This window comes from Thermobia domestica, chromosome 13 (assembly GCF_964235325.1).
Source record: "Thermobia domestica chromosome 13, izTheDome1.hap1.1, whole genome shotgun sequence".
NCBI classification, from domain to species: domain Eukaryota; kingdom Metazoa; phylum Arthropoda; class Insecta; order Zygentoma; family Lepismatidae; genus Thermobia; species Thermobia domestica.
The window spans coordinates 96,981,782-97,008,600 of NC_137466.1; the positions used below are offsets into that span (position 1 = coordinate 96,981,782).

The 26,819-nt window shown below is 36.2% G+C and overlaps 1 protein-coding gene across 2 annotated transcripts in view; it reads left to right on the forward strand.

The window, feature by feature from the left end:
* The window catches only part of LOC145669243 (uncharacterized), a 37,779-nt gene that overhangs the window by 2,695 nt on the left and 8,265 nt on the right, over window positions 1–26,819 (forward strand). Inside the window, exon 1 of one of the 2 annotated variants that reach the window (XM_081737565.1) lies at window positions 6,230–6,465. The exons of the other annotated variant lie outside the window; for it this stretch is intronic. Coding sequence (XP_081593691.1) covers window positions 6,285–6,465 — 181 coding nt within the window. The 5' untranslated portion in view covers window positions 6,230–6,284. Of the gene's footprint in view, window positions 1–6,229; window positions 6,466–26,819 lie in introns of those variants that run through there. 2 annotated transcript variants of the gene reach the window in all.

Genomic DNA, 26,819 nt, shown 5'->3' on the forward strand with positions numbered 1-26,819 from the left:
AGCTAAAACTTTGTTCTCGTAACATTTTTGCCTATAACCACTTGAAAGGGGTGAAATCAGGACCTACAGTAGCAACATTTTTGGACATTGAAGACATGTTTGGGAAAAGGAAGCAACTGACGTAGAGGTCTGAATTTGTGTGTGTGCATGTAGTCCGGGGTCATACGTTTATAGTAAAAAATTTGCAGACCTGTAGTTGCTCCCAAAGGCCTGAAAAAATATCATGAATTTGGGGAATTATGCCAATGTGGCATATTTCACTGCCCAATATCTCCAATGGGCCGGGATAAAAAATATTTGTGTACATGTGTGTGTAAATGTGATATTATTAATAATAGAAAGACAATTTTATATCTAGAAGAAGAAAATAGTCAAATATTTTATACTTTTTTTTCAATGCATATACAACTGAAAAATACCGAGACCATTATGAAAACAGATTAGATAGTTGTACTACTTTTCTTCAAGTGACCTCTATTCAGCATACGACTAGCCTTTATCTGAAATATGACTTTTAATTCACACGCATATTTTAACATTTTGTATTTATTTAGATGAAAAGCAGTCATTTGGAACAGGAGTGTGTAACCATTCAATTTATTTTTCTTAGGTATTATGAAATTATTTAATGGAGCAAAAAACTCATTATGCCAGAAACATGTATAGAAGATTTCAAAGAATTGACATAAATATACGAGTGTAAATCAAGAGTGACATTTGCACTAAAGTTTTAAGATTTACACGCGCCAAACTGGGTTTGGTGACACACAGGAAGTCATTAAGCTGATAATTCCAAAGAGAGAGTGTTCGAGGCGCTCTTTATCATTGCGTTAGGTAACCAGTATAAAAAAGAAAATAATAAGATACGAAATCAACATGATTGTATTATCGGAAAAAACAAAAGAAAATATTATAGCAATAAATGCTACCAAATCTGTATAAAGTAGCTCAGACAACAGCATGAGAAAATTATCTAGTGTCAGTGGAAGTAAAGAATTTTCTAAAAATCATTTTCGTTCATTGTGCTTTGGGTGTGTGTGTGTGTGCTGTTAACTGTATGCTTTTATTTTAAAAATCTTGTGTTTTGTTTAAAAATGTGTTGCAAAATATCTTTGGTACTATTAAGCGATTTCGTGCTATCAATTGTTGTGTTGTTAGTGTTTGTGCTGTGCTGTAACGAATATTGTGTTTCTGCTCCGATTGATTTCGAAGATGTCTTTCCTTACCAAAGTGAATTTTCTCGCGACAATAATGAATTTCAATTTGGAATTCGTCAATCGAAAAAGGATAATAAAGATGCTTTTGAGTTACAACATAACAGTCCTATACATTCAAGAATCCATCGTTCTGTAAGAGAGGACAAACAGATTTTGACAGACAGATTCCAAGACAGAGCCCTATTCGAACCTCTGGATTATGACGAAAGTTCAGAGCATTATTCTAAGGACGGAGATGAAACTCAAGAAGAACCTCATGAACATAAGAAGAAAGCCTCCAACTCCAGAGACAGAAGGAAACACCATGAAGGACAACACCGATCAGAAGGAAACGAAGCAAGTAAAGAGCATGTAGAAGTAAGTGAAGAAAATGGATCAGATAGAGAAACCTCTAATAAAGGTAAGTCTAGTGATACTGATGAAAATGTAGAATCTGAGTACGTACATGTTATTGAAAGCAAGAGTTACAACGAAGAGAAAGAATATCATTTAAATAAATCTCATGGTGATAATGAAAAACATCGTCAACATACTCATACTGATGCAGAAATAAGTTTACCGGAGAGTAGTGAAAGAAGTGAGGATTTCCATACCGATAAACATAAAGGAGAAAACCCAAACATGAAAGAAGAATATAATCACCACGAAGCCGTGTCTTCCAAGGAGGAAACGTCACACGAAAGTTTTGGAGGAGTAGTTAGTGGTGATGCTAATAGTAAAGAATCAGACGACAATAGTAAAGAACGGGATTCGAGGTATAATTCAGCAGAATATGAAGATAGTAACAATAGTGAACAAGGCACTTCATACAGCCATGCTGAGAACGAAGAACTCATTGATAATGGAAAGTCCAAAGAAGATTCTCAGGAAATAAATTCGAGAAAGAAGTCACATGGTCATGCACCTGACAAGGATGAAGAACATGAAGATAGCTCAATATCAAAAGAGGAAGAACGCAAACATGGGGACATTAACGATGATGGATCTGCTGAAAGGGAGGCTGTAAAACACATCACTAATAGCAATGAACAAGATAGTGATGCAGAGAAATCACACAAATCAAACGAGGGAAACAAGATTTCTGACAATAAAGATGATAATTTTAGTGAGGAAAATCGTAGTGATAAACAGGAAGCCCAAGAATATGAAGAAAGCGACGTGGAAGATACAAAACATCAAAACGTTGCTCATAGAAACAAAGCGAATGGCTACAAAAAAGAAGATGATAGTCACGAACGAAATGAAAGTGGAGCAAAAGACATTGATGACGAATCTTCTGCAGAGATAACAGCAGACAACAAAACTAGAAAGAAAACAAACATTAACAAACATGAAGAAGATTCAAAAACTAGTGGAGAAGAAATTCATGAAGAATATGAAGAAAGAAACTCAGAAGCAGAAGAGGAAAACTATAACAGAAATTTATCGAGTCGTAATGAAGATAGCAGAGACCAATTAGAATCAAAAGATGAAGACAGTGGTACATTATGTCCGTGTAAGAAAGATGGTAAGTTGCATAAAACTTCTAGTTTAGAGGAAAACGAAGGAGAAGTAAAAGTATCCGAGGGGGAGGGGAATGAATACAATTTGTCTAAGAATATGGAAGAAGAAACACTCGCTGCCGAATCTCAATTACGAAGTGAAGAAATTAATCAAAGTTCAGAAGAAAGGAGCGACAGCTTTCACGAAAATGAGTCAAAAGAATCCGAACAGAAACAAAACAACGATGAGAAAAATGGTGATAGAGAAGATAAGCATGACGAAAATGATGATATCAAAGGTAGAGAAAATATTGGAGATAAGAAAATCGATTCAGAAAATGGTATTGAACATAGTGATCTTTCATCTACAGAAACTGTAGAAAAAGATAAGGAACAAGATAAAATTTCGGAAAAGAGTGATGAATCGAAGGAACTTATGTCTGAAAGAAACAACGAAGAAGATAAACCCAAGAAGAAGGCGTGTGATTGTGATTGTGAGAAACATTCTCCTTCTAAAGAAAGTAACAATAGACATGGTGAAAACGATCACGGAAACACAAATAATAACAGTAAAGAAAGTAAAGAAAATACTGAAAATATAAGCTATTTCCATGAAAATTCTAACGAAGCTCCAATACACGTGTCAGAGGAATTATCTATTGATAGAGAAAATAATCAAGAACATGATAAAGAACGTAATGGAGGTGAGGGGAGTGGCGAAGGGACATTGTATGTCGAGAACACCAAAAATGATGAAGGCAAAGAAGAGGATGATGAGAACAGTCAAAAAGATGATAAAGAAAACAGTTCTCGCGATGAATTGCCAAAACATATAAATGAACACAGTAACAAGAAAAAACCCAGTACATCAGCTACTCATTCTGAAAAGGACAATTCCAATGAACCACCAGAGAAATTAAATTCCTCTGAAGGTTCAACGGAAGACACAGCATCAGATATAACCAGTACAGTTAAAGAAGCTAAAAATCAAGAAAAGGAATTAGCAGATTCTGAGGAAAGCATAATGGAAGAGAAAACACATGAAGAGGAAGCACCAGACTCAAAAATTTCAGCAGAAAATGAAAATACTGATGAACTGAAGAAAGAAACATTTAATGAAAGTAATGAACAGTCAGTAGAAAAGGAAAATCCAGAATTAAATCAAAATGAAAGTGAAGCAAATGAAGAGCATGTAGATCACGATGAACAATATTCAAAAGACTCAATGGAAAAGGGAAACGTAGAACACACAGAATCCGAGATAAACGATAGCAAAACACAGGATGGAAACACAGCAATGGATGACTCAAGAGAGAAAGATATAAGTGAAAATACATCAGGTATTGAAGATGAAGAGATGGAAGATGTTAATCATTTAGATAGTAAAGACGAAACAGAAGAGAAAAAAATACATGCAAATACAGAGGTAAATCATGAAGATGATAAGAAAAATGAAGAATACGAAGATAGTGTAGAGCAAATGAAAGAGAAACAACAGAGTGAAAATACATCAGGAAGTCATGAACAAGATAAAGAAAACACACATGATGCAGCTAATTTAGATGAAATCCCCAAGAAATCACTTACTGAAGACACTTCAGGGCCTCAGAAAGAAAGTAAAGAAAATATACAACATTCACATACTGCAGAAGACGCACTAGAGAAACAATTAAGTGAAAACACGTCAGAAAATCACCATCCACAGGAGAACACACAACATGAGGATAATATTGGAGGAAGTCACGAGAAACAATTAAGTGAAGACGCACGGGAGGAACAGGATGAAAACCATGAGGAACATACAGATAATGAAGAAAAAGAACAAGACAAACAACCAAATGAAAATAAGTCAGAAAGTAAAGAAGAAAGTCAGGATGATACGCAATATGGAGATAGTATAGGAGAAACAGAAAATACACAAGAAATTGAAAATATTTCAGGAAATGAGGAAGAGGATAAGGATAGTGTGCAAGATGAAGTTAATGTAGAAGAAAATCACAAGGAGCAATTAGGTGACAACGCTCATGAATATCATGGAGAAACTGAAGAGCACAAACAGCATAGTATTGGCAAAGAAGAAACACAAGAGGAAGAAGAAGTGGAAATACAAGGAAAGCAGAAAGACGGCACAGAAGATACAAATCATGGAGACGAGAAAGGAGAGACTTCGGGTAAAGAATTAGACAAAAATACATCACCACACCTGGAAGAAGGCAAAGAAGAAACACAAGAGGAAGAAGAAGTGGAAATACAAGGAAAGCAGAAAGACGGCACAGAAGATACAAATCATGGAGACGAGAAAGGAGAGACTTCGGGTAAAGAATTAGGCAAAAATACATCACCAAACCTGGAAGAAGATAAAGAAACTTCAGAACGTAAAAATAGTGAAGATGAAATTGAAGAAAACACACAACATACAAGCAATGTAGAAATAATGCAAGAGAAAGAGCTTAATGAAAATACAGAAGGAAATCTGGAAGACGGCACGTCAGGATATGAGGACAAAGATAACACTTCACACCATGTTGATAGTTTAGAGGAAGTACAAAATGCACCAATCAATGAAAATGCACGGGAAAGTTTTGATGGTGATACTACCAACGAATCGCCTCTAAATGAAGATGCAACAGAGTCAGCTAGAGATCAAATACCAACAATTAGTGATCATGAAAACGCCTCTGCAGTAACCCCATTTGCTTCGGTGGAAGAAGAACATGTAAATAATGAAGGGAAGGATGAATATTCAGAAGATACTAGTGCACATTTCGAAGAAGTTAACAATGAAGCTAAGGAAATACAGGATGAGGGACCTATTGATGAAACGCTTTCAAAAGAAAGGGAGGAATCTGTAGAAAATCACAGAGATTCTGATGAAGAAATAGTAGCGAATTCATATTCTAGCACCACTGAAAAAGATGAATCTTTGCAAAGTATTGGTTCAGATTCGGTGAAGGAATTTAGTTCAGCAGAGCCAGGAGAGAATGGCAAAACATCACAAGAAATTAATGATGAGAATGTAAGCTTAGGTGAAGGTGAAGCTAGAGAAATTTCTTCGGGTGATAATGCAAATGAAGATGTTCAAGATTCTTCTCCAAAGGAAAATGAAGAAATTGAACTCACACCTCCACACTCCCCGGAAGAATTAGAGAATGATCAAGAATTTAAGTCAAATCCTTTGGAAGAAAGTGAGAACGATGAGCTAACGGATCATATATCAAATTCTGTTCCAGAGCAAGGTTCTTCTTTACAAATCAGCGAAGTGGAAACAAACGATTCGAACTCCAATGATATGACTGATACCTACACACATGGAGAACTTCCATCAGAAGAAAATGAAACTGAAAGTGATGTACCGCAAAGAGAAATTTCACAAACTGACCAGCAAGAAGATCTTCCGCCTGAAGCCAGTAGAACGGAATTAACTCCAATGGCAATTGAAGAGGTAAATAGTGAAGATGAAATGAACAATAAACCACTGGAATCACCTATTAAAGAATCCAATGACAACGAAACTAACTCCGAAAAAAGTGATGCCAATGGAAATATTTCTTTACAAACAGAAGATTCGACAAATCCCAGTGACTCAATGAGCGAAGTAACTTCTATAGAGGCGCCAACTGTTTCTGGGACTGAAAACAGCGACAGTAGCAGTGTAGGCAATGAACCAGATTCCCCTCCTAATCCTTCTGCAGCGTGGGTTCCTAACAGCTTCCAAAGACCTGTGCGACCGTCAGTTTCAGAAGAACATTCTGTGTCAGGAGGAATGGGTAAGTTGACAATAATAATCATTCTTATTCACTCAAGAAGACAAATTCTTCCTTAATTTAATTTAGTAAATGTTATGCATTAAATGTAGCCCCTATATGTACTAGAATTTTTGGTACAATAATATGATAATAAGCATATGCAATAACGAAAGCTGAATTTATTTCCACTTACCTTTAGAAGAACTTCGCCTTTGTAAGTACTAGTTGCCATGCACGTTTTGAGAGTGAATTCCAAAACCTTACTATGTTGATTTATCTTCTTTATCTACACGAAACATTTGAATTTATATTACTGCTTTCTTCATCAGATATGTTTGGTATTGTCAGTTTCAGTTCAGGATACAGGTTTTATGCTTAAAAAAGGGATCGTGGATTGTAATACCAATTAACGACACCTGATAACATTGAAGTTTTTAATTCTTTTTAAACGCGAGCATTTATAAAATGAGCGTACATGTTATTGACCCCATTCCTGCATATTATTATTAGATGAGAGATCCGAGGAGGATTTCCGGTGGTAATACATGATTCGGATTTACGTAAAACTGTTGATCCATGTTTTGTATGCCTCCTTTCCCTCATGCTGAAAAGGAAGGTCGAACTGTAAATTTCAGTGAAATGCATTTTGCCTATTTCTCGTGTCTTGTACTTGCCCGGGCCGGTTCCGTGGTCTTGTAATTCACCTGTCCTATAAGTGAAATAGTGTGATGGGAAACGGCATATCCTGTGAGAGTTAATTTGGCATGATGGTCTGTGAAACCACTAATTGCATTGGATTCTAGCCTCGATCATGGCTTGGAGCACATACTCGTCCTTCATAACCTCGGTGTTGGATAAGGGTGCAAAACACAAAAACGAACTAAAATTGTACTAAAATAGTTACAAGAACTTCTTATAGTTACTCTCACGAAATATCTCAAGAAACTGTATCAGTGTTCTCCAATTATAATGTACCCGAGAGCTGCCACAGTGTTTACTAGTTAGTTGAAAGGCCAGGAGCGTTATTTGAAGATCCAGTGAGGGCAAGTGCCCCCTCCCCGAGTTTGACATTTGTATACATTTTAATTTATGAGATAATAATATACTAATGAAAAACCTGAAAATTTATTGACATCTATAGGGTCCCCCCTTAAGTAAAATCTCAAATGACGCTGCTATGAAGGGTTGCAGCTATTAAAAAGTTGCAAAAAACAAAGTAAGAAATTGTGTATTTGAAAAGTGGCATATAAATATTGAATGTAAGAAATGAAGCCAACCAAGAGCTGCAGAAGATGTATGCACAATAAAAGAGAAGAATCTTCACACAACTTCTGGAGCGAGTCTTAACAAGCTCATGTGGAAAATGCACTGCCACACAAATAAGTAGTATTAGAACACTGCCATTTTTTTTTTTTTTACAAAATCACAAAAGTTATGAAAACGCTCGCCATGTTTATTAAATAATGCATATTTTTCTTTTGTCAAAATCTAAGAATTTTAAATTAAGTTCATTCATGATATTCACTACGTACTATATGTCTGTACAAAAGTCAGAAAAAAATCAGACGACTGAAACTTGGACGATTTGCTAAATTATTTTTCCATAAAGCAGAATGGAAAAGCTTTAGTTTGTTCCGAAATTGATTGATATGTTCCATAAGATCAGAAACTAATTGTCGTCTTACCTTTAGTTTTATGTTCAGATAATTTGGATGCCCTGTAATAGGTCTGTCAATCATAAATATGAAATGTAGAAAATCAGTACTTTGAAATTTCTCTTTTTAACCATATAGTGTTTGGTGGAACAAACTGGTTAAACAAAATCAGAGATTTCATTTCTTAGAGTGAGAAAATCTATAGTGAAAAATCTCTGACGACAATTTTCTGCACTTAAGCACCTAACGTGATTGTAAATAAAGAATGTTTCCGTGCCCATGTTCTATATATATATATTTTTTTTAAATGATGAATTGAATGTGAAGAACTCTATTGCAGCCCCCGATCACATTGATTCTTTTTGAAGATTTTGTCCTGTTTTAATGACTTGTCACAAAGAGCGAAATGCAGGGTAATTTATTCAATTTGTTCTCAAAAGATCTGGTAGTCCAGACTTCTCCCCTAGCGTTTCTTACAATTGATTAATAACTCTCAAAACCCCCAAATTTATTAGCAAAATTTTTAATTGTTTCATAAACCTCTGTTCCGTTTGTGGTGCCACGAAGAAGTGTCGTGCCTAATTAATCTCGCTGTGCTGTACGTATACAAATCAGAAGCTGACTTACACCTGTTGATTTATGTTTTCGTCAAAATACAGAGAGAAGAGGCAGCATTTCTCGGGTTTGTTTGAATTTTTAGACAACCAGTCCTAACAGTTGTCTCTCCACAGTCTGATGAGAAAGAATACAAATTCAAAGTGATTTGGCACTTTTGCCGTTTGTATTGCTTCAGATATACACAGTTTTGAACTATGTACTATGAACTGTTAACTTTACTAAACATATCTGCTTCTTTTATCATTATTATTATTTTTTAAAGTCTTCGATAAACACATTTGGAGCTTTACTTCCATATTTATTCTATTTAGTTTTGAGCCTCGCCTTCATATTTATTATATTTATTTTTATGTATAGTTGAATGTTGTCTCTTCACATTATAATTTTGGGCACAGAGACAATTTGCATGCTTATTCAACATGGCAGCTTAAACGTCTAATTTGTTACGAAAAAGCAATTTTCACACCAACTTTGATAAACGGTTTGGATTCTCTATTTTACGTCTTTTCTCACTTGTTTCATCTGACTCAAAACAAAACTAAATTTTTGCAGAATGCTTATGATAGGATGAACATCTCACTACAACGGTCAATGATTCACGAAAATGAATGCTAGATCCCAATAATTCATAACAAAATAAAACAGTGCGAAACTTTAAATGTTATAGAACAAAATGTATATTATTATTACTAGTAATGACGATAAACAATGATTTGATTTTTAAACCACGTATTTCGTCTATACTTATGTTGCTAACTACGTTTTAACGTAGCTGTGGCAAATAAATAAAAATTGACAAATAAATAAATAAATAAAACAAAGACGAAAAAATTGGCAGTAAAAATTGTGAAGCCTTGTGGCTTGGCAGCTCACCATTTGAACAGCTCTGCTTTTCATATTTTCCCCCCCATCATCTTTTAAAAATGTATTATGCAATAATGTAGATTTTAAATTCATCATAAATCAAAATTGGAACTTCAGTGAGACGCACTAAACGCTAATATGCTAACCTTTCAAAGGTCGTATACTTATCCTTTCTAATATATAAACGAATATGAATCCGTCTGTCACCAGCTCCTTGCAAAGAGACGAGTGACCTACAGCCACCAAAATTTGCACACAGATCTAATCGCGTAGAAAGCACTTTTTTTTAAAAAGATTTTCGAATCGACAGTGAATTCGAGATCACACATTCTAGTGGTTTAAAATGTAAAGAGTATATCGGAAGTCCTTCAAGTTAATCCATATTAGTTTACTGTCTTGCAGGTAGCATATTGTTCAGTCTGTGTGAAGTATAAAGGTAACCAAGAAAGTTCTATCGCTTTTTCACCAACCATCTTTGAACATCGATATGTCACCTAAGACGTACATGGAAGATCAAAAATAGTTCCCATCAGCATCGATGACCTTTTGCCCACCTTCTGGAAGGCCATGATTTCATCGCAGTAGAATTTGATGGACTGTAAAGCAAGTATCAAGTGCATCTTGCACCTCTACTAGGGATTTGAATTGCCGTCCTCGAAGGTGATTGTCCAAGGAATGAAACAGGTGATAATGGACGGTGGAATGTTCGGGGAGTATAGTGGATGCAATAGCGTTTCCCATTCAAGGCGTAGAATGGTGTTCCGTGTCATCCTACTACATGGTGCTTAGCGTTGTCTGGTAACAGGAGGATGATTTTGCGATTCAGAAGTGCTGGCTCCAGAATTTTGAGTTTTTCTTAAACACGGCTCAACAGCTGACAGTACACAGTTACATTTATGCTTTGATCAGTCGGTACGAGTTTCTGATGCACGATGCCGCGAGCAGTCCACCAAACACACAAAAGGACCATCTTCTGGTACAGTGTTGGTTTCGGCTGTTTTGGAACAGGTTCATGGGATGCTAACCAATGCTGACTGCACCATGGAGCTTCGTACAGAACCTACTTTTCATCACATGTCAACACCCTGTTCAGAAATGGCTCCTTCCTCAGACGAGACAGCAAAGAAACACAGATATCAGCTCGCGTTGCCTTTTGGCTCGGAGTCAAATCATGTGGGACCCATCGACTCAACTTTAGCACTTCCCAAGTTGGTGGAGGTGCTGCCAAATGGTTTCTCCACTCACACTGAATTGTAGTCCCAGTTCCTCATATGTTTGGCTACTGTTCGCCTCAATTGCTGCCTGAAAATCTTCATTGTAAACATGTGTTGGTCTTCTTCGAGTGTTTCGTCACCGTTCTTAAACTTATTAAACCACCACTGCACTGTTCTCGTATTCACGACACCCTCACTAAAGGCCTGGCATATCTTCCGCATCACTGCAGCGGCGTTTGACCCCAGTTTGAACTCTTACAGCATACACGCCCTTATGATGCTCTGTTGAGGTCCCATGTTCACTCTGTCCTTACGAATGTTCACGGAGTAACTGAACTGCCACAACGAGGTAGTATGTTGGATATACTCACAATAACAACTGACCTTCGCCTTATCTCCATTCGCATTCAACTCCGTTGTCAATGCCAATTGAACCCAGACTTTCACAAAAAGTGAGAGAACTTTCGTAGTTACCTTTTTCTGTAGACACTTCTGTTAGTACCGGTATTTGATAACCGCAAGCGTAACAATTTACTTAAGATCCAATATTGTAAAGTTAAAAAAAAAAAGGGGGCTACGAAGCTCCCGAAATTCATGTAATAACTGCACATTAAGATGGTTCTCTTATGAGCATGAAACAATCTAATGTGCTTCAGCAATTCTTTCTTTATTTAACTTGGACTTTCAAAAGTTTGAGCACTATTAATATTGCCAATGAAATAAAGGATGCACCTTAAGTATTCAGCATGTTTTGGATATGTTCCAAGCATATTAGATGAGATTTTATCAGGTAAGATTGATTTTACTTTTCGTCCAAGACACTGTAAACAATAAAAGTTTTCCTACAGCCCATAAATGAATTTGAAAACGATTTGTAAATCATATAAGTTATGAATCTTAAATATTTATAAATATTTCTTATACAGTTGGTATAGTATGTATGAGGGTATTCCACTATAAATACTATAAATATTGACAATGAGAGATAGGACAGAATTTTCAGAAGGAAATTAGCGTGCTGTATGGAATAGTTAAATGAGCTTTCGCTAACTGAGAGATAAACAGTAAAATTCTCTTCTTGAGATGTGTAACGAGGCTAGTGTCTTCTAAATGTTAGTACGTACGTTCATCCGTCCGTTACTCCACACGATAATTCTTGAACGAAAGAGAATTTTTCAATTGTATTCTTTTTTTTTTTTTTTTACAATAAACAGCTATCTATAGTGATTATCTTCACCATGAATGTTAATGGAGTCTATTCGTTAATATCTTGTAGGTAACGGCGATTTTAACGGTGTATCCGTATTTATTCTTTCATAATTGCACGTTTCGCGTAACGCTAATATGCAAACCTCAAAACACTCGAGAGTTATGTGTTGCACAAACATCTAGGAGATACTGTTTAGATGATCTTCATCCTTATTGTAACGCAAGCCTATTCATCATAAATGTATGTTTCGTGTGATTCTCTTTATTGTTTTTAGCAGAATTTGTATTTATGATTTGTTATTAAGGCATTTACCTCTCGCGAGTCTCAGATTGAGTAAGAAGTGTATTAAGGCGGCAGACCACTAAATATTTTTCAAAAGCTAACACTTTTTCTTTTGCCGTTTTTCGTAACAGAAAAGAGATAATGAAATGTAAATTACCACAATAATAGATAATGTTATTCTACACGCGAAAGTACGAATCGCAAAAAAATCAGTGTTGGCATCCATAGAAACTACAGTGTGACCAGAATTTGAATTACCCAAAAATCTAGGTTAAGGCAGCGACTAGAAAACTGAACTCAACAGTAATCGATGACTTACAATGTTGTCTTTGTTCCTTGTTTACTTTTTAAATTAATATTTGTATTCATTTTATAAGAACTTATTTATTTTGTAATAACTTATGTAAGTTATTACAAAATAAATACAAATATTATTAAAAAGTAGTTAACAAGGAACAAAGACAACATGGTAAGTCATCAATTACTATTGAGTTCATTTTTCTAGTTACTGCCTTAACCTAGATTTTTGGGTAATTCAAATTCTGGTCACACTGTAATTTCTATGGATGGAAAAACTGAAAATTCTTCCGATTCGTATTTTCGGGTGTAGTATAACATTATCTATTTTATTATCTCTTTCCACTTACGAAAAACGGGCAACAAAAATAGTTAGCTTTTGAAAAATATTTAGTAGTTTACCCCCTTAATGCATTCCTGTCACGTTAGAGAAACAATGACATAGCAGATATAGATTTTTGTGATTAGGTTGACTGTTGATTTGTCAATATACCTAACAATGAAATATTTCTTTTTTAGCAAGTTTATCGTTTGAAATCGTTTCAGTTCTTCTTATTTAAGTTGTTGTCCTACTAAAAAAATATATAATTCATTATTGACCAATAATATTTCTTTAAGAATATTTTAGTCATATTTGTATGCTTGAAGTAAGAAAATATCCTTACAAACCATCGTGTTGGATGGTTGCAACTTCAGTCAAGTCTAGAATGTTAAGGTCGTCGAATACCAGCTCCATCTTAGGTTAACAGCCGATTGATTTATATGGGAGGTCTTTCTCTTTTTCTAGCTCTAAAAATGGCCCGAGCGAGGTTTTAGGAAAACGGAGAAATTTCTATTTTGGTGGTACAGACAATTGTATCAACTTCAAGATTTGTAGACTAACTATTGAACTATTTAGTTTCAAAGGAAATAAAACATATCTAGTTATGATTGCTTGCACTACTAATGAAACATGAAACTCTTTCTAATCGATAGAGAAACTTGCCCTCTCCCCTCTAAGTAATATTTGAAATTACACTACTGTGTTAACAGATTTGCCGATAATATCAATCTTTTTGTAAAATCTAAAAATGTAATTTTAGAAGTCATATGAATGGAAAAGTTGAACACTGTCAGAATTTGATGAACGCAAGGAAAAAGGTATTCAAAAAGAAAATTTGGAAGAGTTTTTTTTTTTTTTTGCTAATGCTTGTATGGTGGCACGCACACCTTTATATCCAGACTAACACTACACTATTTTCGCTTTATTTTAAAAAGTATTGGTGTATGTTGTATCCAGTGGCGTATTTAGGGGGGCTTCCGGCCTTAAGCCCCTCCGAAATCTTATTTACTATAGTAAAGTATATGAAATATCTTGCAGAATTTTCACATTTTCAGGCAACCCCCCCGAAAGTTAGCAAAGCCTACCCCGAAACAAAATCGTAAATACGCCACTGGTTATATCGAAAACAGTGATCCCCATGAGAACGAGAATGGTGTCACGTCATACACTTCAGTCCACTAACACTGCTTCTGAAACGGACTTTTGCTGTTTTGAACATCACTCAATATTAAAAAATTCAGATTCCGCCCAGAAGATTTGGAGGAAAAAAAATGTATTGCGGCACATTGGCATTTCTTATACATATTTAGAAAGAATGTGCTCATGACATTTTATATCTTTGATAAAATGTATTTATTAATGTTGATTAATTGACGTTTATTCTTGAGGCTAAAAAAAAAAGCTTCTTTCAATTCCATTTGAGCAATTGATTATAAGAGACGAAGGCGAGAAACAAGTTTTACTTCTTTTGGTCTTTGATTATACAAAAGAAAACTATCAAAACTTAAATGGAACAAAGAGAAGATAAATTGGTAATAAATAAATAAATAAATGTGAGCTTATCACGCAAAGCGAAGGAAACTTGACATATAAGTTACGCTTGGAGTCGAGGAAGTTCTAGTTTATAAGTAATATATTTTAGTCAGTCAGCGTTGACTTACATATAATAAAAATGTCGTGTTTCTCTTTTCCAGGCTTGATTCATGATATTACTTGAAAGTGATATGTTAATATTTCTGTTTTTTCTTCTTCTTCTGAAGATAGGAATATTTCAGCCGTTAACTACATACGAGTATTTTATCGAGTTTTTATTTTTTACGTATATATTTTACTTACGTACTTACATATTTTTTTTAACTTATATGTTTAAAAGTGTAACTAATACGTTCCTACCTTTATGCGATTATGAAATTTATAATGATTGTATAAGTATATGTACTATAACGACTTATCAGAAAGATAGTCGTAAACCTGGTTCATTTGCGGAGATAAAAAATCCGAAGTGGTAGTAATTCTTTGGCATAAAAATATTAGCTTCGATATTTAAATACCATTAATCTCACCTTTTTAATGAAACTGACAACGTCTATAAACGATGTTAAACTGGTTTATTATTTGATATAACTTATAATATCCTTTTCTTAAAACTGTTAAGTACACAAACTCACTGACTAGGTAACCATAAAACATGTCCATATCATCAACTATCCCATAATAATCTCTTACATATATTAAAAACATTCTTCTTTTGTTAATATGAAATGAACATTCTACTAAGTATAGTGCATATGTATGAGTACTTTCTGTCCAAGGTACAGGTAAATATTACACAAACCAAAGTATTTTGTTGTATAAAAATGTCGCTCGACAAAGGGACTGAATATAAAAGTCATGAGTAGGCTTGGTTTTTATCTTCAAGAACCACTGGTCCGTTTACATCAGTGTTCTTATATTATATATGTCCATCATATTTTGATCGCACCTTGTATATCTATTCATTATATTTCACATATACATATATATATAAATACATTCATAACAATTCTTTCATTTCATCAATATTTATCTTTAATTACATTAATTATATTTATTTTATTATTATCCACTATATTATTAATATATTTCGTTATTAAAATATCGTCGCTTATTTAATTAATCGTCGACGGGTGCGATTTCGAAAAATGTAAAGGACAAACGTGGGTTACAAATAATATTAATCTTTACGGGCGCATTAAATAACAAATAAGTCGGATGTTGCATTTAAAGGTATACATAGTAGCACTAAGATATTATAATAAAGAAGAATTTCTTTCAAGGTAGTCGTTGGATAATTGATTTTATAGAATAGAGCTTCTTTTTAACATAATCTTTGACAATTAAGTTTTCAACACAAATCAATCTAATATAAATAATCTTTGCTTTTAATTGATTATAAATCGAATTATAATTCCTCATATTAACAAGAAAGAATAAAAATCATTTGAAAATTAATTTTCCAGTCTACCTAAAACTCTATTTAAGCATTTCAAGTATTTTTTAAGAATTGTTTTCATTATTGATATTAACACATAAACTTAAAATGAAAATTTACAAGAATCTACAACTAACATGAATTTAACCTAATTTCAGTAACGGTAATCAGGTTACATTCGAACTTGCATACGGTTCTAATAAAGTACACTGTACTGCGCTATCATGATTAGGTTCTACATTGTGTTGCACATGTCTTTCATCGTGATTCTGACTTTGGTATGAAGTCCCATCTCTTGATCTCCAATTACGTCTATCCACGTAGTTCGCTGCATTTCTGGAATTTCGCTCAGTACTTCGATTATTTTTATATCTACTGCTGTTGAGTGATCTGACATCATAATTACCATGATTAGTTAGGTTAAACGGATTCCCTACATAACCTTGTCTATTTTGCTCATTTGGATTGCTAGAGTATACTCGGCTTAGGTTAGGTTCTGTATTATTCATACTTCGTATATTTAAATTCCGAACAGGCACCAAATGATCTGAATTATTCTTATTTTTACCCATTCCTAATTGTGGGTTCATGGCATGGTATTGAGATTCGTAGCATTGGACAAGCATCAATAAATGGCTGAAACTCATACACTGTGTGGAAAATAAGATCTGTTGCAGTTTAAATGGAAGCAAATTTCGAATCGATGCTATTATTCTCGATTCCGATTGCAAAGGATTAACGACCTTTAATTCGTTGTAGACATTTACAACAAACTCTACAAGAGATTTGTGCAATCGAGGATTGAAGTGTTGATTTCTAAGGGTGGCATCTCTATTTGCCAGCAAAAAGTCATTTTCATAGTTTGCGATCAATGCCGCTTTGAATTCTTCATAGGTACTAATGTGATCACGTATTGCTTTAAACCATAAGGAACAAGGTGGGAGTAATACATGGGGTATTAATTTCATATACTGTGATCGATCGATAGACATTATATTGCATTCGTCTTGGAATTTCTCTAAGAAAGAAGTAGCATTCTCATTACACTTACCACTGAATTTGCTCATAGCTCTAATTTCACTCATTTTAACACTTAATTTTACCTTCTTTTTCTCATTCCTTGTTCTTGTTGAGTGATAGTTCCTATCCGTGACGTGCTGTGTCATGACACCATCTATGTTTCGCTCATCAGTGCTCTTCGGACAACTTTCTTCTAGTATAATATCCTCATCAGATCCGGGCGAAGGCGAGTTCATCTCTGGTGAGTGGGGCAACTCAAAGCGATCACTACCCAAATTATTACGGTAAATGTTGTCTTTAGCCTGTAACGTTCTAATCTCTTCCTGAATAGTAGCTAACAACTGTGTATTTACACGTATGTTATTAGAGTTGTTGCTGACCTGGATCTTTTGCTGTTTGATGGAAGATTCTATTACTTCTAAATCTTTTTTTACAGCACTAATTTCTTGGTTTTGTTGATTGTGCTTTTCTTGACAATCATCGGATATCCTTTTTAACTTTTCCTCGAACTGTGAGGAAATGTCGTTCACCACCTGGACAATTGTCTGTTTCGTTTCATCTGATTTCTGTTCTATCCGTCTACTTAATTCTTCATATTGCTTGTTAGCTTCGTCAAACTTCAGTTCTATCTTATGTTCCATGGTCTTGTTAGATTCGTTGAATTTCTGTTCCATGGTCTGCTTTAATTCTTCATTTTGTTTGTGAGCTTCGTTGAACTTCTGTTCCATGGTCTGCTTTATCTCGGTAGACATCTGCATTATTTGTCGCTGTAAAGCTAACAAGATATCTTCCGATGCCAATCCTGGTGTTACACTAGTCTCATCGCTGTCACTAGTATTTGATTCCTGCTGCATTGTTTCGTTGTCCATTTTTCTTATGATTACTTTACCACTTCGCAATATTGTTAAGTTCGTATTCATTAACTGTAATATGAAAGTAAATTCAGCCTTACTCTTCTTCGGGAATTGAATTTACAAAGTCCCGGGTGAGGTAAACCAAATTTTTACAACGACTTATCAAAAAGATAGTCGTAAACCTGGTTCGTTTGCGGAGATAAAAAATCCGAAGTGGTAGTAATTCTTTGGCATAAAAATATTAGCTTCGATATTTAAATACCATTAATCTCACCTTTTTAATGAAACTGACAACGTCTATAAACGATGTTAAACTGGTTTATTATTTGATATAACTTATAATATCCTTTTCTTAAAACTGTTAAGTACACAAACTCACTGACTAGGTAACCATAAAACATGTCCATATCATCAACTATCCCATAATAATCTCTTACATATATTAAAAACATTCTTCTTTTGTTAATATGAAATGAACATTCTACTAAGTATAGTGCATATGTATGAGTACTTTCTGCCCAAGGTACAGGTAAATATTACACAAACCAAAGTATTTTGTTGTAGTACTAAAGTTTCTTTTTAAAAAACAAAAAATAAGAATAAAATGATTAAAACGCACAGTTATAGTTCAACAATATCCATAGACAATGATCTTTTAGTAGAATAAAAAAACTTTAAAAATATTAACCGATTTTAAAAAGCCCCAAAAACAAGAAAATAAAAGAAACAACTAAAAATCAGAAAAGAATTCTAACAAAACCTATTCTATTAAGTTTAATTTAATGTATTACAAAACATTGACTTTATAAATCTTCCTAAATACTATACCTACCTATGATGTTAGGTTTTATAAAAATTTTGAGGTTTTATAAAATACCACTATACTGATGATTTTAAAGGCACTAGCAGGAGAATACCCATCCTTCGCATGGGAAGAATACGCTTCATTTTGGACATATAGGGATGAATTTGGATTTAAACTGCATTGGAAATCGGAAGTGTCACTGTTCGTCTCAGTGACTCCCAAAACTATGAATTCGACATAAATATCGGTCAATTTTGATTTTTATATCCCTCAAATGTTGCCGGGCTGGATTTGGATTCAAACGTCATCGGAAGTGTCACTGTTCGTCTCAGTGACTCCCAAAACTATGAATTCGACACAAATATCGGTCAGTTTTGATTTTTATATCCCTCAAATGTTGCCGGGCTGGATTTGGATTCAAACGTCATCGGAAGTGTCACTGTTCGTCTCAGTGACCCCGGAAACTATGGATTCGACACTAATATCGGTCAATTTTGATTTTTATATCCCTCAAATGTTGCCGGGCTGGATTTGGATTCAAACGTCATCGGAAGTGTCACTGTTCGTCTCAGTGACTCCCAAAACTATGAATTCGACACAAATATCGGTCAGTTTTGATTTTTATATCCCTCAAATGTTGCCGGGCTGGATTTGGATTCAAACGTCATCGGAAGTGTCACTGTTCGTCTCAGTGACCCCGGAAACTATGGATTCGACACAAATATTGGTCAATTTTGATTTTTATATCCCTCAAATGTTGCCGGGCTGGATTTGGATTCAAACGTCATCGGAAGTGTCACTGTTCGTCTCAGTGACCCCGGAAACTATGGATTCGACACTAATATCGATAATTTTCGATCATTTTTAAATATCTCCCCTACCCCAAAGTTGCATCTTCAAAGTGAAATGACAAGAAACATTCCAGGCCCGAATTTCATTTATGTTGAAAACTTGATCAAGATCGGTCAAGTGGCTAAAGAGTTATAAAGTCACAAACATAATTACTTTTATTTTTATATTCCCTGCTTCGCTGGGTTGAAATGAAAATTTAAATGCATAACTCCGTATCTCATGTGTTTAGTACCCGTGAAATATGCTGTTTTTGTTTTTAATGACATCGATTTAAACAACATCGGAAAGATCATTGCTCATCTCGGCGACCTCGAAAGCCATGAATTCGACACTAATATTGGTCATTTTCGATCACACACACACACACACACACACACACACACACATATATATATATATATATATATATATATATATATATATATCATATAAGACCAGCTGAAAAACCTGATATATATATATATATATATATATACAGATGATGATCAGAAAAATGGAAACACCTGAACGAAATTGCAACTTACCAGATTAATATGGTGTCGGGCCACCTTTCGCCTTCAGAACAGCCTTGATGCGACGTGGGATGGAGGTATAGAGGTCGTGAATGGTAGCAAGTGGAATTTTACACCATTCCTCGTGCAGGGCATCGGTTAGTTCTGTGAGAGAGGATGGAGGTGGAAATCGTCGCCGGAGTCGTGTTTCCAAGACGGACAACAGATGTTCAATTATGTTGAGACCTGGGGATTGGGCAGGCCAGGGGAGGTGTTGAACTTCATCCCGATGTTCCTCAAACCACGCTGCAACAACGCCAGCTGTCATTATCACCCTGGAAGATGGCGTCATTGTACGGGAACAACATCCGGACCATAGGATGCAAGTGGTCTCATAAAATTGCGACATAATCGTTGGCAGTGATTCGTCCACTAAGTGTGATCACAGGGCCCAATGAAAACCATGATATGGCGGCCCACAGCATCACCAAGCCGCCGTCATGTTTCATAGTTGGGCGGAGACACTGCAGATCATAAGCTTCTTTGGGCGTTCTCCACACATAAACACGGCCCGTGGTTGGGAATAGGGTGAAGGATGACTCATCCGACCGACCATATCACACGTTTTCAGTCCTCAACGGTCCAAGTTGCATGGTCGCGGCACCATTTGCGGCGTGTGAAAGCGTTATGGTCCCTGATGAGCGGTTTGGCCCGTGCAACACGACCCCGTAAGTTCATGTTATGTAATTCGCGGCGGACTGTGATTGTCGAAACAGGGTGGGGGAGGTGCTGGTTGAGTTCCTCCGTCACTTGCTCCGCAGTGGCACGACGGTTCTGCCACTCATGATCCGGCGTGACCTGTCACTCATGATTTTCTTCCGCCCACTGTTCTGCTTCCCCGATGTGGTTTTAGCGTGTGTTGTATAGGCTGTCATCACCTTCAACACTGTCCCACGCGACACACGTAACACAATAGCCACTATCGTCACACTCACTCCACATAACCGCGCACCAACAATTTGCCCTCTTTGAAAATCTGAGAGGTCTCCCATTTTACACTACCTCCGTCTGCTGCAGCCACTGAACACTGCTGTTCCACTGCGCCTGACGTAGTATAGAGACCGATCTAACACACCACCACCAGCGGTCCGACGCTGCGGGAGCCACGACACCACTGTCAACCCATACATCTGACGTGTTGCCAACTACAGGTGTTTCCATTTTTCTGATCACCATCTGTATATATATAGGGTGTCTCACCTAACTTTGCGACCTGAAATATTTACGAAATGACAAAAAAATGTTACAAATCTAGTTACGTAAGAATGTACCCATGTCAGGGGCCTATAAAATTCTGTAAACAACAAGTGCCCCAGAGGTCCCATATTAGGGCCCCAGGGGCCAACTTGAAAATTTCAAATAGAAATCCCCTATTTTAAATGTAGATTCTGATTCTGCAATCAAAACTAAGCAACTTTTACTTGAACCACATTTTCGTTACTCTAATAGATGGCGCTGTAATCGCAAAAAAATAATATTATCGTACGTACGTCTCCTAACTTTGCGACCTCAAATATTTCCGAAATGACAAAAAATGTGACAAGTCTAGTTACTTAAGAATGTACCCATATCAGGGGCCTATAAAATTATGTATACAGCAAGTGCCCTCAGGGGTCCCATTATATAGCCCCAGGGGGCAACTTGAAAATTTTAAATGTAAACATCCTATTTTTAATGCAGATTCTGATTCTGCAATCAAAACTAAGCAACTTTTACTTGAAGCATTTTTTCGTTATTCTACTAGATGGCGCTGTAATCGCAAAGAAATAATATCATCGTACGTACGTCTCCTAACTTTGCGACCTCAAATATTTCCGAAATGACAAAAAATGTGACAAATCTAGTTACGTAAGAATGTACCCATGTCAGGAGCCTATAACATTCTGTAAACAATAAGTGTCCCCAGGGGTCTCATTATATAGCTCCAGGGGCAACTTGAAAGTGTTAAATGGAAAATCCTTATTTTTATTGCAAATTCTGATTCGTGGTTCAAGAGTGATGAAGTCTCAAAGGCAGTCATTTTATTTTTTACACACACACACACACACACACACATATATATATATATATATATATATATATATATATATATATATATATATATATATATACAGTGCGTTCCACGAATAACACTAAGGTCCACCTCCTGAAGAAACGAAGGCAGATAGAAACATGAAACCTTTTGGAACCTTCAAGGAACTTAAAAGGCAACATTATGCTGAGAAGGAGAATCCCCCACAGGGGAAGCTAAAGGGGATTGCTGGGGGTAACTCAAAAATTTTAAATAGCAACCCCCATTGTGTGGTACCTCGTTTGAAAGGTAATCACGAGTAAAGACCACTTGTGAAAATTGTAAGTCGCTAGCATGCCCGTAGCCAACATGGCGGCCATCAGTAAAGGACGGTCGAAGTGCATTCAACGAGGGTGGCGAGCACCAACCGAGAGTAAGTGAAACTAAAGTAGTAAGTTACTAAGAGAGAAAGAAATCGGCGACTTCCAGTCGAGAGAACTGAACTAAAGGAGTAAAATACTACAGGAGTAAATTTTTCATTTACTCCTATAGTAAATTTATTTACTCCAAAACTGGTGGAGAGCACCATCAAAGAGTACGCTACTACATTAGTAACTTAAGGAGTAAATAAGGCCAAAATTTACTCCTAAGCAGTAGTAGGAGTAAAGTTAGAGAGTAAGGTCTGTACTGTGGTTTCTGCTTGTTAAATATCGAATTCTATGAATTACCTGGACTACGAAGAATATATGGAGATGGAGGAAGAGGGTTTTAATGGGGAGAAGAGACCCATTTGCGATGTACAGTGACAATGATTTCAAAGAGCGGTTTGGGTTGCGTAAGGAATGTTTTGAGTCGCTGCTTGATATGTTGGAGCCATTACTGCAGCTTTGTTTCCTAGGCTGCATTACCTTTGTGGATTGCGAATATTTCGCACTGGTACTTATCAAATCGTAGCAAGGGATCTCATCATCAGGGCCGGATAAAGGGAGGGGCTTAGGGGGCTATAGCCCCGGGCTTCCAGGTGGACAGGGGCCTTCACTCTGATCAAAATTTCAACTTGATATATAAAAGGAATCATGAAGATACAATCATCCTCATAAAATAAAATATGACCAAAAGTATGAAACATATTCCCTTAACTTTCCTACTATATATACCTTTACAGAAATGTATTAGGTTAATTCAGAAGGGCCCACATATTTTTTCTAGTCCCGGGCCTCCAGATGAATTAATCCAGCCCTGATTAACATCCATCGTAATACTGCTGGAAGAGCTTTTAACAGTGTGATAGACAGTTCAATTGTCTTAAAGCCACTGTGTGTGTCCATGCCACAGAACCAAGAAAATATATCAAGGAGAAAAAGGGAATTCGATCGAATTGGTTGATTTCCGAACGTCATAGGGGCCACAGAAATCGCAATAATTTCTTTTCTATCAATACACAAATTATTTGTGATCCAATATGAAGACTTTGAAGCCGTTGGCTGAGTTCCATGCATGATGCACGCATTTGGGACAATAGTAGAATTGCTGCAGAATTGTATAACGAACAATATAATAGGTTGCTTTTGGAGATAGTGGATATGCTCTCTCTAAACATCTTATGACTCCTGTGTTGCGACCCCACAAAGGAGCCGTAAGGCACTACAATAGAGCCCATATTGCTACAAGATGTGTGATAGAACGTACATTCAGTGTTTGGAAGAAACGTTTCCAAATTCTCACTAAAACAATGAGATGTAAACAAAACAAGTCTGGGAATGTTATTGAGGCTGCTGCAGTTCTGCACAACTTTGGAACAGAAGTAGGAGATTTGTTTCTCACACTGACGCTGTGCAGTGTTTCTTTCAGAAAAAAAAAAAATGTTCCGGACTGGCACAGTTAGTATTCGGAGGAGAATATATTATTTTTACATGATACTATTATATTTTTATTATTATATTATATACGCATTATTTAACTCTCGTCTGGGGTAAAACTCTGAGCTTTCGGGGGGCAATGACCCCCAAAAATGTCTGGAAGAAACGCTGATGCTGTGGATGTGAACGACATTAACCAATATACATTTCAGCCAGAAACAGATGCTGCAGGACAATCTGTCAGGTCTATTATGCTTAATTATTTTAATTAAAATTGTACCTAATTTGCTCCTTCTTAAATGAATGAATAAGGCATTGGATCGTCACTACTGCTGTGAAATGTAACCCATGTTGTTTATGTATAATTTTACAGTTATGTTTCTCTCTGTTTTCTCTTGTTTCTTTGTTTTCTTTTTCTTCTTTTTTTATTTTTGCAACTAGGGGATTAAGATTTTCATTTTATTTCTTACTTTAGTACACAGAGCAATAAAATAAAGATGTTTAGATTATTTCTAAGAAAAATAAGATGTCTACTTTTATAATTTTGCTAATACAAATAAATATTAGAATATAATTAGAAACAAACAAATGTAATAGGAAAGGAAATGTGCGTTCCCGCAGTATGCAGAAATGGCTTACTTCTTTAGTAAAAAGGCGTTACTACTTTAGTTACAACTAAAAAAGTAGATAGAAATTGAGCTCTCCAACAGTTACTAAAAGAGTATATTACTACAGAAGTAATTTACTAAAGTAGTCCAGACTAAAGAAGTAAGACTTACTAAAAGAGTAATTTATACTAGTTTGGTGCTCGCCACCCTTAAGCTCGTCTCCAGAAGAAACGAATGCAGATAGAAACATGGAACCTTTTGGAACCTTCAAGGAACTTAAAAGGCAACATTATGCTGAGAAGGAGAATCCCCCACAAGGGGGGCTAGCGGAATCTCTCCAAATTCTTGCGGATTCTCTTCCATTGCCTCGACAATCAACGGTGGAATAAAGTCTTGCAGCAGCGCCACGTACTTCTCACCCGTTAATATTCCATCGATGAAGAGGGGCCCGATTATGTGATTACCTAACATACCCGCCCAGACATTCAGCGACTCTGGGTGTTGAGTGTTGCCTTCACGAAATACATGAGGGTTTGTGTCACACCAATATCGGCAGTTATGCCTGTTGACCTTGTCATTCAAGTAGAACGTACTCTCATCGCAGAAACACACGTTTGTCAGCACAATGGTCCCACGTGCCAATGCCTCACACATCTGCTCACAAAACTCGATACGCATATCGTGATCATGTTCACTTAACTCCTGGACCATATGTAGTTTGTATGGATGGAAGGTATGTTTTTTTTAAGATTCTGTAGATCGTTGTGCGTGACACACCACACGTTTGAGCCACAGTTGTTATGGACTGTTGAGGATGCACATTTAGCTCCGCCAACACTTGTATCTGTGTTTCTTCCGTAGCAACACTAGGGTTTCGAGGCTTTGGGGCATTGGTCACACTGCCTGTCGTAAAGAATTTGATTAATAAATGGCGTACAGAAGAAACACTAATTGGGTTGCGCACATTTTGTTCATTGAACAACCGTGCTGTTGCACTGTACGAACGATTCGTAGCACCAAAGAGTAACACAATTTCAATTCTCTGTTCAAGAGACCACATTATGTATGCAATGTAGGATGGTCAAACGCACCAGCACAAACACACGTCTACGTCCTTCAGACCTACTGTTCAGGGTTGTAATGTAGCGCACTCTTGGTCGGAAAAGCACATCTGATAGTGGTGCACGAGTAAACAGAGTAACTTTGCTAAAGTACGTGTGTCCAACACCAAAGCGCCACCACGGGCAACTCGTCGTCATAAACTACATCTCCTCGTCCGTAAGAGTAGCAGTTCGACAGTAGCGCAATGGTAAAATGTTGGTTCAGTACACGTGCGGTCCGGGGTTCGAGCCTAGGAGGGTTCAGATTTTTCAATAATATTATGGTACTCTCTTTTCTATCGGTTTCAGTTCAATTTGCATGTTTTGTATTTGCAATACTGTTATAGTGTTGGTTGTGTGGTATGTGCATTGTGCATTCGTTCCGAACTAGACCTACGTTAGACTTTAGAGTTTGTTGTGGACACGGTCTGGTCTCTATACGCGATTACTTTTCCAGCGAGGTACCACACGATGGGGGTTGCTATTCAAAATATTTGAGTTACCCCCAGTAACCCCCTTTAGCCCCCCTTTTGGGGGATTCTCCTTCTCAGCATAATGTTGCCTTTTAAGTTCCTTGAAGGTTCCAAAAGGTTTCATGTTTTGTATCTGCCTTCGTTTCTTCTTGAGACGAGCTTTAGTGTTATTCGTTGAACGCACTTCGACCGTCCTTTACGGATGGCCGCCATGTTGGCTACGGACATGCTAGCGACTTACAATTTTCACAAGTGGTCTTTACTCGTGATTACCTATCAAAGAGGTACCACACGATGGGGGTTGCTATTTAAAATTTTTGAGTTACCCCCAGCAACCCCCTTTAGCTTCCCTTGTGGGGGATTCTCCTTCTCAGCATAATGTTGCCTTTTAAGTTCCTTGAAGGTTCCAAAAGGTTTCATGTTTCTATCTGCCTTCGTTACTTCAGGAGGTGGACCTTAGTGTTATTCGTGGAACGCACTATATATATATATATATATATATATATATATATATATATATATATATATATATATATATATATATATATATATCCCCTCTTCCTCCCCTAGGTTCTCTCGTCAAAGTGAAAAGACAAAAAACACCCAAGGTCTGACCCTCATATATATTGAAAATTTGATTGAGATTGGTTGGGTGGTTCAAAAGTTATTAGTTTTTATTTATACGTCCCCCCCTCTCCTAGGATCTACCGTTAAATTGAAATTACAAACATGTTTCCAGATTCGAATCTCATGTATCTTGAAAATTTGATTGAGATCGGTCGGATAGTTCAAGAGTTATTAAGTTTCAA